The sequence below is a fragment of the Pundamilia nyererei genome, unplaced genomic scaffold (genome assembly GCF_000239375.1).
Source record: "Pundamilia nyererei isolate P.nyererei 1_Seehausen unplaced genomic scaffold, PunNye1.0 scaffold00615, whole genome shotgun sequence".
In the NCBI taxonomy this organism is placed as follows: Eukaryota; Metazoa; Chordata; class Actinopteri; order Cichliformes; family Cichlidae; genus Pundamilia; species Pundamilia nyererei.
Genome location: NW_005188016.1, coordinates 2,485 through 13,353, shown reverse-complemented (window position 1 = coordinate 13,353; position 10,869 = coordinate 2,485). Strand labels below are relative to the sequence as shown.

General features: G+C 42.8%; 1 protein-coding gene across 1 annotated transcript; it reads right to left on the bottom strand.

Annotated features, from left to right (window-relative positions):
- Window positions 1–512: 512 nt before the first annotated feature.
- Window positions 513–9,531, bottom strand: LOC102207864 (protein NLRC3-like; the record flags this gene model as incomplete). Its single annotated transcript, XM_005754641.2, has 9 exons — window positions 513–896; window positions 1,206–1,267; window positions 1,905–1,942; window positions 3,515–3,558; window positions 4,246–4,775; window positions 4,948–4,994; window positions 6,714–6,887; window positions 7,469–7,642; window positions 7,749–9,531. Coding segments are annotated over 9 exons (2,912 nt in total), but the record flags the coding sequence as incomplete, so codon positions are not given.
- Window positions 9,532–10,869: the final 1,338 nt, after the last annotated feature.

Sequence of the window (10,869 nt, the reverse complement as noted above, 5' to 3'; positions counted from 1 at the left end):
AGTCTATTAGATAGATATGATACAAACCACTGCAGCACAGTACCTGTAATACCTGGAGCATGTTCTAATCGCTCTAATAGGATATTATGGTCAACAGCATCGAATGCTGCACTAAGGTCTAGCAGGACAAGCACAGAGATGAGTCCACTGTCAGAGGCCACAAGAAGATCATTTGTAACCTTCACTAAAGCTGTTTCTGTGCTGTGATGAGCTCTGAAACCTGACTGAAACTCTTCAAATAAGCCATTCCTCTGCAGATGATCTGTTAGCTGTTTGACAACTACTCTTTCAAGGATTTTTGATGTGAAAGGAAGGTTGGAGATTGGGCTATAATTAGCTAAGACTGCTGGGTCTAGAGATGGCTTTTTGAGTAAAGGTTTAACTACAGCCAGCTTGAAGGCCTGTGGTACATAGCCAATTATTAGAGATGATTTGATCATATTTAAGAATTAATAATTAATTAAGAATTAATTAATGGCAGGACTTCTTTGAGCTTGTAACAAGCTGCCAAACATCAGAAAAACTGTGAGCAACTGTGTAGCTGAAAATTCAAATAACTCTAGCAACATGCATTACGTCACAGCAACACTGAAGAGTCAGTGCTGAGATTAAGGTCCTGACACACTCAGGTGTTGTTTGTGTTCATTCTGTGGGGAGAAAAATGACCACGTTTATACAATGCAATCGTGTTATGGCAGGAACTGTCCACTCAACTTTTTGTTTGCATGATCGTCTAACAGGAACATAATGGCACATCAGGGTGCTGAAGTTAGTCTAATTTAAAGAAAACATTACCTGATGGGCTGTAAAAAGGTGGAGGTGTGGATTTCTTGTCATTACCTGTAGAAGATTCGTGCAGACTCAGTTTGAACTGCATGTTGGAAGCTTGTTGGAGACTAGAATTCAGAAAGGAACATGATCAGGACTTTTAGGACCAATAACCTGACTGAGTGTTGAGTGAAGAAACAAACTTAACTCTAACATGCTGTTCACAAGGAGACAGGACTGGAATTACACATTCAAGTTGGAACAGGTGCAGAGCTAAAAGCAGCTTGGTAACACAAACATCTGCGCAGTGATGGAATAAAACCAACTTCTACTGTGAGTGAATTTTCATTGCTGATGGCCTCTTTGTCACCAAGCTGCAGCAGGTATTTTACAAATCTATGATCAGGAACGTCAGGACCTGGTCATTGTTCTCACACCTCCATCACGTCCTCTTGATCTGTTTCTGCTGTGGTATGATCCAGCTCGAATCCCGAGTCCACTGAGGTTAGAAGACAAAAAGCTGACATCACAAAGGTTTTGCAGCTTTTTATGCATCATTTCCTTCTACTTGAAAATACATTTCACTCATTAAGATCAAAGCTGAACCATCAAGTAAATCATGGTAAATGGCCTGTATTTGTATAGCGCCTTACTAGTCCCTAAGGACCACAAAGCGCTTTACACATTCAGTCATCCACCCATACACATTCACACACTGGTGATGGCAAGCTACATTGTAGCCACAGCCACCCTGGGGCGCACTGACAGAGGTGAGGCTGCCGGACACTGGCGCCACCGGGCCCTCTGACCACCACCAGTAGGCAATGGGTGAAGTGTCTTGCCCAAAGACACAACGACCGAGACTGTCCAAGTTGGGGCTCGAACCGGCAACCTTCCAATCACAAGGCAAACTCCCAACTCTTGAGCCACGATCATCGTAAAAAAGAACACATGAAATACACACATTCAGATTATCGGACTAACCTTAACTGTTCTTAACGTGACTGTATTCTCATGGTTTTCGATCTTAAACATGTGAGGAGAATGTGTTTTCCAGAGCTTTAAACTAAATACAAAAACACACTTTTTAACTAGATTTATTGATGACAGAACTCAGTACTAGTTTCAGTACTCACGTGTGTCTCTGGAAGTTGTACTCGACCTCTCTGGGACACTGCAGACACAAGCACACTAACAGGTAAAGGCTCAAGTGAAAACTGACTACATTTTTGTGGTGGGGTGTGGCCTGCGGTGCCGTGCAGAGGAGGCGGACGCACCTGCACGGCATCTGCAATCACGCCCCGCCGAATTAAATATTGTACTGGGTCCTGTGGTTGGCGTTGTTGTTGTGATAGTGTTGAGCAGGCAGCGGAAGAGCTGCAGCTCTGTGTGTATTGTGGACAGCAACCGTCAAAGCTTTAATAAAAAGCATCAAAATGCCACTGGGTCTGCCGTGTATGTTTACAATTTCGTTTAAATTAACTTTATTAAATCTTCCAATGAGGATCTCAAATAACCAGTGCAGTCAACCACCGCCTATTCGTGGTTCAGTATTTATGGATTTGCCTATACATGGAGTTTTCTGTGGAGCGTAACTCCAAATGATTTGTTGCCCTTTTCTATTGCACTTTTGTGGCAAGCAGTGCCTAACTGGTCCAGGAGGTAAAATCTGAATGGACTATTGATGTAGCATGACAACTGGTTTTATCACTTGGTCATAGGATTTGTTTGGGTGTCATCATGAGAGTGTTCTAGTGGAAACTCTTCCATGGAGTGAATCACCGGTGGCAGCGGGCCTCACGAGAATGCCCTGCTGTCTCCTCCTCCCTAGAGTCAGTGTCGGGCGACCACATGTCACCACTGAGCACAGCACAAACACTACACACCACCAAAGGTCGTGAACGCATCCCCACACACTGCCCCAACAGGTTATTAAATCTGTCCCCAGAATTAAGGGTTGCCTCAGGCACAAGCTGACTGCAGTCTTTACTATATGAAAAGCCTTCAGCTAATCCAAAATGCTGCAGCAAGAGTGCTGACAGGGACTAGAAAGAGAGAGTATATTTCTCCTGTTTTGGCTTCCCTTCATTGGCTTCCTGTTAAATCCAGAATTGAATTCAAAATCCTGCTCCTCACATACAAGGTCTTAAATAATCAGGCCCCATCTTATCTCAATGACCTTGTAGTACCATATCACCCTATTAGAGCACTTCGCTCCCGCTCTGCAGGCCTACTTGTTGTTCCTAGAGTATTTAAAAGTAGAATGGGAGGGAGAGCCTTCAGTTTTCAGGCCCCTCTTCTGTGGAACCAGCTTCCAGTTTGGAAGCAAACCTCTACAGTGGCCTGAAAAACTTCCAGGAAGGCCTGGGGTCCTCTCCCTCCTTCAGCCAGTTCCTCTCCCTCCATCAGCCAATGGAGCATCACCACTTTGCCCACCGATGTAGAACAAGGTACAATACACAGAAATTATAGAAACAACACACAAACAAGAATCCACAATGCCCACTCAAAGTAAAACCTGAATGGACTGTTGATGTAGAGTGTGCCAACTGGTCATCAAAATAACTTCACTGTCTTTACTGCCCTCTATCAGGTCTCCAGCAATATACCCACAAAGTATGAGTTAGATCAACAGGTGTTGAGCAAACTGCTCCTCTGTTCAATGAAGTCTGAATGAAAGTGTATGGATAAGCTATGCTTCAGTTTAACAAGCATAACCCAGTTGAATTTTTATTTATTTGATTACCTGTCTGAAAGTTTTCTATCCCAAGTCAGTTTACCTCTTGCATCCTGAAAAGGATAAAGGCACAACATTAGTATCAGGATATAAGATGGGAAGAAGAATTACTCAACTTTGTTCTCATAGACACAGAGGCAGACAGAATGATTTAGTACATAATGTAAATACTCTTTGTCTGTAGCAAAAATATTAATCATTAGATCAAATATTAACAATACGGTGCCCATAGGATACTACTAATACTGCCCATCAACCCTCCCAGGGTATGGCTGCCAAAGGTGCTAGCAGGATGACTGCACACCAAAGCTGTTTTTTTCTTTTCTTCTAATCTTGGCTGCTCCCTTTATGGTTGACACAGTGGATCATCTGCCTCCATCTCACACTATCCCTAGCATCCTTCCCTGCCACTCCAATCATCTGCATATCCTCTCTCTCCGTGCATAAACTTGTGGTCTTGCTCCTTTCCTCTAACCTATTAGACTGCACACCAAAACAGTTTGCCCTTCAAATTCCTTTCTGTGACTGCATTGAGAGTAGCTATATTTTAACAGAGATTTTTAATTAATGCATTTTTAATTTCTAAATAAAGAGGAAGATACAATAAAGGGACTTTAATGATGTGGATAGTCTATGTATTTGTGAATTAGAAAACGTGTTTCTGAGTGAAAGAGACCCATGTGCAGACAGAATTATCTGCTCTATGGCCTTTCTAATGGATGAGGCTACTCATACTCAACTGCACACAGAGACACTGAAGAACCAGGTGACCAGAACCCAAATCCAGGGTACAGAAGCTCAGTGAATGTGGTGCTGAAGGTGTGGAGGTGGATCAGAGTGTCGGAGGAGACTCTGTAGAAGGACAGAGTGCCACCAGGACAGTCCACATACACCCCTACTCTGTGAGAGACCGAGGAGGAGGTGGAGGAGATGAATGCTGTTTCATCATTGTGCCAGACATGGTAACAGGCGTCATCAGAGCACCTCAGACTCCAGGACTGATCATTGCTTCCAAACCTGCATCCATTACTGCTTCCTTTCTTTTTTATTCCTCGGTAACTCACTGATAAATCAACCTTCCCTCTCCACTCCACCTCCCAGTAACATCGACCAGTCAGACCATTTCTACAGAGCAGCTGAGGAAGCTCAAATCTGTCATGATGGTCAGGATATGACTGATCCTCCTTCACCAATGTCATTTTCCTGTTGTTGTCAGACAGCTTGATCTTTGTATGTATTGTGTTTGCGCTGGGTGTGGGTTCACAGATATCTAAGGAGAACAAACACAATACAGCTGCAGTTACTCATCCATCATCTGTTCATTGATTGACTCTTTGATAATGACTACTGACATCACAGATGTGAATGAGTGATGTGACAGTTTAAAGATGGTTGAATGTGTGCTGCTTTGTATTCATGAATCACATCAAAAACACGCTTACACTTCCTCAGACCTGGTCTCAACCATCGGACTCCAGCAGGCCTCAACCTAAAGGTAGGAGGGGGGTCAGACCACCTCAGTGTATTTCACACATCAACATTACATGTATTTGTAATACATACAATGCAATAATGGTTGTCTCATAGACTCTATTGTGTTCATGTAAATGGGGATTCTTTTTCACAATCAGAGGGAAATTACACTAAGGTAATTATGGAGATCAGGGTTCCATGCTAGGACTGTGTTAAAATGGTAAATGGCCTGTATTTATATAGCGCTTTACTAGTCCCTAAGGACCCCAAAGCGCTTTACATATCCAGTCATCCACCCATTCACGCACACATTCACACACTGGTGATGGCAAGCTACATTGTAGCCTACAGCCACCCTGGGGCGCACTGACAGAGGTGAGGCTGCCGGACACTGGCGCCACCGGGCACTCTGACCACCACCAGTAGGCAATGGGTGAAGTGTCTTGCCCAAGGACACAACGACTGAGACCGTCGGAGCCAGGGCTCGAACCGGCAACCTTCCGATTACAAGGCGAACTCCCAACTCTTGAGCCACGATCATGCAAATGTAAGACTGTGCTAGTCTTACATTTGATCAGTATCTCTAACATTAGAACCATCTTCACTCAGAGTGAAGCTAAAAAACTAGTTTGTGCATTTATTACTTCTACTCTGGACTATATACTTGAGGGGTCAGGTGAAATGTGTGTAGGGTGACAGTCAGTGGCGGGGCCCTGTGGTTTTGTACCCAGCTACTAAGGCTGACTTAAATGGAACTTGAGCTGCTGCATGAGGTTCAGAGATACTAGTTAGATATAGTCAGGCTCACTGCAGTGCATGGCTTGGGCTCTGGAATTAATCTCCTGGGAAGGGGTTAAACTCTGCTCCAGTCTGGAGTAGCCCTCAGTCGGCAGGGATGCCCGATACAGGCCTTTCCCAACAGTCACTGTTGGGAAAGGCCTGCCTGATCCAATCCGACCTCGAGTGGTGTTCTGTTATTGGACTTCTGTGCAAATTACACTTTATCCATAACAAACGCTGACCGTCAACAACAATAATAATAGTATTATCAGATTCTGGTGAAGAGAGGTGCCAAGCTGTCAATTGATCACCACTTGGTAGTGAGTTGGATTAGGTGGCAAGGGAGGATGCTGGACAGACCTCGCCCTCCTAAATGTATAGTGAGGGTGTGATGGGAACAGCTGGCAGGGAATGGACCATATTCTGCTGTGGGACTTCAGAGGCAGGTAACAGGTACAAGGAGGCCAAATGGAATGCAGATTCGGCAGTAGCTGAAGCAAAGTAGCAAGACGATTTTGGTGACGCAGAGGAAAAAGACTTTTGATCTGCCTTGAAGAGGTTCTGGCAAACCATTAGGCAACGTTATAAAAATAAATCTAACAAATAATGACAAATTAAATGACCTTTTGAAATAATTATATCCTAATCAATAACACTAATAAAAGTTGCAGGAAGTGAAAATACAAAAGAGGTATTCTTCAGCCTGGAGTCTTCTTTTAGCATATATGGATCACCCCAAACTGAGTAAGCCAATTTTTGTTCTTGGAGTTGCTTGAAGACATGCTACACACATACATTCATATCCAATTAGTACTTTTACTGTCATGAAAAGAAAAACGTTTGCTACTTGTGTGATTGTTCATGTAACACGTTTGTTCAGCATGATGGACAGGCTGAGTAAAGGAAAGGGATTGACTATCACACACTGTCTGTGGCTGTACCAGACCTCCCATACCTAAGGTTTTTCAGTTTCGATTGTTGGTCCTCTAGTCTAGCTGACAGCAGAGCCACTCCTGAGTCTCCTGGATGATTATAACTCAGGTCAAGGTCTCTCAGATGGGAAGGGTTAGATCTCAGAGCTGAGGCCAGAGAAGAACAGCTGTCCTTTGTGATAAGACAACCTGAAAGACTGGAGGCAAACAAAACAACACAAGACTCTTGTTCACTCCTCGAACACAAGCAAAAGAAAATACTTTAATTCACTTTTCTTCTCATTCGATCAAACAGGTTGATTCCATCAAAATAAATACTAAGCAGAGAAAAACTTCAGAGTCCTTTCTGAATACTTCTTAAATAAAAAATAAAAATAAGATAAAAAAACAAGGTGACTCAGTTATATAAAAATATTTTTTAAGTCCCGACACTAAGCTTGGCAGATTTGTTTGGCCAAACATATACCACTTCCTCAATAAAGAATTAAGCATTAAATTGAAAAAAAAAAAACAATAAGTGGGAGTGCTTGGTACTTGTACCTCACAAGATAATCCCTCCATCTTTTATTTTAATCACTTAAGTTAAACAGGTAATGAAGAAAATGGATGGATAGATTAATTACAAAATAAAAATAATGGAAATAAATCCAGAAATTAGTGATGAAGTTTAGTAAACCGTCATTTGACAATTGACATTAGAAAAGACAATCCTAACCAAGGTAGAAGTTTTTTAAATTATGAAAATTAGCTTTCAGTTATCTTTTTAATGTTACTTGACCTCAGAGTTTCCAGTTTGCATTGTGGATTCTTGAGTCCTGCGGACAGAAGCTTCACGCCAGGGTCATGCAGGTCATTGTTACTCAGGTCCAGCTCTCTCAAGCTAGAAGACTGGGAGCTGAGAACTAAGGACAGAGTTTTACAGCTTCTCTCTGTAAACTTACAAAAGCTCAGACTGAATAGAAAATGACAAGAAAAAGAAAAAGAAAGAAGAAATTAAGTTTCAGTCAGTACCAGCACATTTGAATCACCAGGACTAAACAGGATCTCTAAACACTTACAGTGCTTTCCTAGTTACTTTGACCACTGGCAGCAGCCTCAGAAGAGCCTCCTCTGAAGCAGAGTATTTCCTTAGGTCAAAAACATCCAGACCTTCTGATGACAGTAAGATGAAGACCAGAGCTGACCACTGAGCAGGAGACAGTTTTTGTTTTGAAAGACTTCCTGAACTCAAAGACGTTTGGATCTCCTTCCATAGAGAACAATCATTAATTTCATTCAGACAGTGGAACAGATTAATGCTTCTTTCTGCAGACAGATTCTCACTGAGCTTCTTCTTGATGTACTGGACTGTTTCCTGACTGTTCAGTGAGCTATTTCCTGTCTGTGTCAGTAGATCCTGTAGAAGAATCTGATTGGTATGAAGTGAAAGACCCAAGAGGAAGCGAAGGAACAAATCCAGGTGTGCATGTGGACTCTGTAAGGCCTTATCCACAGCACTCTGGTGGAGATTTTTCCTTTTAGGTTTATTTTGCAAAAGTTTAGACCACCAGGATGTTTGCTGTTTTTCTAGCAGGTTGACTCCAGAGTTGATGAAGGTCAGATGGACATATAGAGCAGCTAGAAACTCCTGAACACTCAAATGGATGAAGCAGAACATCTTGTCCTGGTATAGCCCTCTCTCCTCTTTAAAGATCTGTGTGAACACTCCTGAGTACACCAAGGCTGCTCTGACATCGATGCCACACTCTGTCAGGTCTGATTCATAGAAGATCAGGTTTCCTTTCTGCAGCTGATCAAAAGCCAGTTTTCCCAGAGACTCGATCATTTTCCTACTCTCTGGACTCCAATGTGGATCTGTCTCAGCTCCTCCATCATACTTGACTTTCTTCACTTTGGCCTGAACCACCAGGAAGTGGATGCACATCTCAGTCAGGGTTTTGGGCAGCTCTCCCCCCTCTCTGGTTTTCAGTACATCCTCAAGCACTGTAGCAGTGATCCAGCAGAAGACTGGAATGTGGCACATGATGTGGAGGCTTCGTGATGTCTTGATGTGGGAGAAGATCTTGGTTACCTGGTTCTTATCACTGAATCTCTTCTTGAAGTACTCCTCCTTTTGTGGGTCAGTGAATCCATTGAGCTCTGTCACCATGCCAACATACTCAGGAGGGATCTGATTGACTGCTGCAGGTCGTGTGGTTATCCAGAGGCGAGCAGAAGGAAGCAATTTCCCCCTGATGAGGTTTATCAGCAGCACATCCACTGAGGTGGACTCTGTAACATCAGTCAGAATTGTAGTTTTGTGGAAGTCAAGAGTAAGTCGACACTCATCCAGACCATCAAAGATGAACACAACCTGGAAGTCTTCAAAGCTGCAGATTCCTGCTTGTTTGGTTTCAGGAAACAAGTGATGAATAAGTTCTACCAAGCTGAACTTTTTCTCTTTCAGCACATTCAGCTCTCTGAAAGTGAATGGAAACATGAACTGGATGTCCTGGTTGGCTTTGTCTTCAGCCCAGTCCAGAGTGAACTTCTGTGTTAGGACTGTTTTCCCAATGCCAGCCACTCCCTTTGTCAGCACTGTTCTGATTGGTTTATCTTTAACAGATGAGGCTTTAAAGATATCTTCTTGTCTGATTGTTGTTTCTGGTCTGTCTGGTTTCCTGGATGCTGTTTCAATCTGTCTGACCTCATGTTCATCACTGACCCCTGCAGTCCCTCCCTCTGTGATGTAGGGCTCTATGTAGATCTGATTCAGAAGGGTTGGGTTTCCTGCTTTAGCGATTCCTCCAAACACAAACTGGATCTTCTTCTTCAGGTTAGGCTGACACTTTAGAAGAAACTCTGAGTAAAATAACAACACATATTTAGATAATATGAAGCTTATGTGTAAGTTCATTAAGTGTTATGTCCCAGGTCATGATTTTGTGTGTTGTCTTTGGTCGTCACACCCAGTGTTGGGAAGGTTACTTTTAAAATGTATTCCAGTACAGATTACAGAATACATGCTCCAAAGTGTATTTTGTAACGTATTCCGTTACGTTACTCAATGAGAGTAAAGCAGAGCTTCCCAAAGTGTGGGGTCCGCCCCCTAGGGGGGGCACAGAGCCATTGAAGGGGGAACACGGTATGAAAAGGAAAAAAAAACAACAACGCTTGGACACTGCTAGCACGGGGCGCCCACACAAACGCAAAGCAGGAGATGAAGCATAGCTGAATATGTTTCCAAACCAACTTCATTCTAAGTCAAAGACTAGAAAATATGGTGAAGCATGTCGTTCCCTTTGGCTTCACCTGCACAAGTGCCAGGGTAGGTCTCCCCTGCATAATTGGTTTTCCCTTCGTCTGGAGCAGCGCTGGGCTGTTTAAATCAGGGACAAACAGTATCCCACCTTCTTGATTTTTAGTTCCCAAACACTTGTTGTAATGACAAACTACTGCTGACATTTTGGAGATGTTAGTTCTTTATACAGTAAAGTTATAGTGGGATACAAATAATATCAGGCTGATCCTGCCACGATTTGTTCCCCCTGTCTAAATCACGGACAAACAGTATCCTACAGTTGTTTATGTCTTTGAACCCATTTTGCACTGAGAGGCATTTTTTGAAAAATGTATTGATAGCAATGTTGAATATTATTACACAGGGAAAAAAACAACTACACGTAAAATAAACAGGTGTCATAATCATAATTTGTTTGGGCTTCCACTGGCGTGGAATTACCAAAAATAGAGAGGGCGTAGACTAATATATGAAACAGCAAAAGACCGCTGTGTAATCCATTTATTTTAACAAAGTAGCTGTATTCTGAATACCACCTTTTTGAAGGTGTAATGGTGTTAACTGTGACGGAATACAGTTAGTCATATTTTGTATTTTAAATACGTAACGGCAGTACATGTATTCCGTTTCTTCCCAACACTGGTCACACCTGAGGGTGGCGTTGTTCGTTTTCTTTGCTGTTTGTACTTATGTAAGTTCCAGGTAGACACTGACCATTAGTTGAAGGTAAGGTAAGTTAGTTCCATTTCAGATTCTAGAGCCTTTTTTTGTTATCTTGGTCATGCCCACCCTGACGCTTTGCTTCTTACGGAGCCACTCCTTTGTTGCCCGGGCGGTGTGTTTTGGATCATTGTCATGTTGGAAGACCCAGCCTCGTTTCATCTTCAAAGTTCTCACTG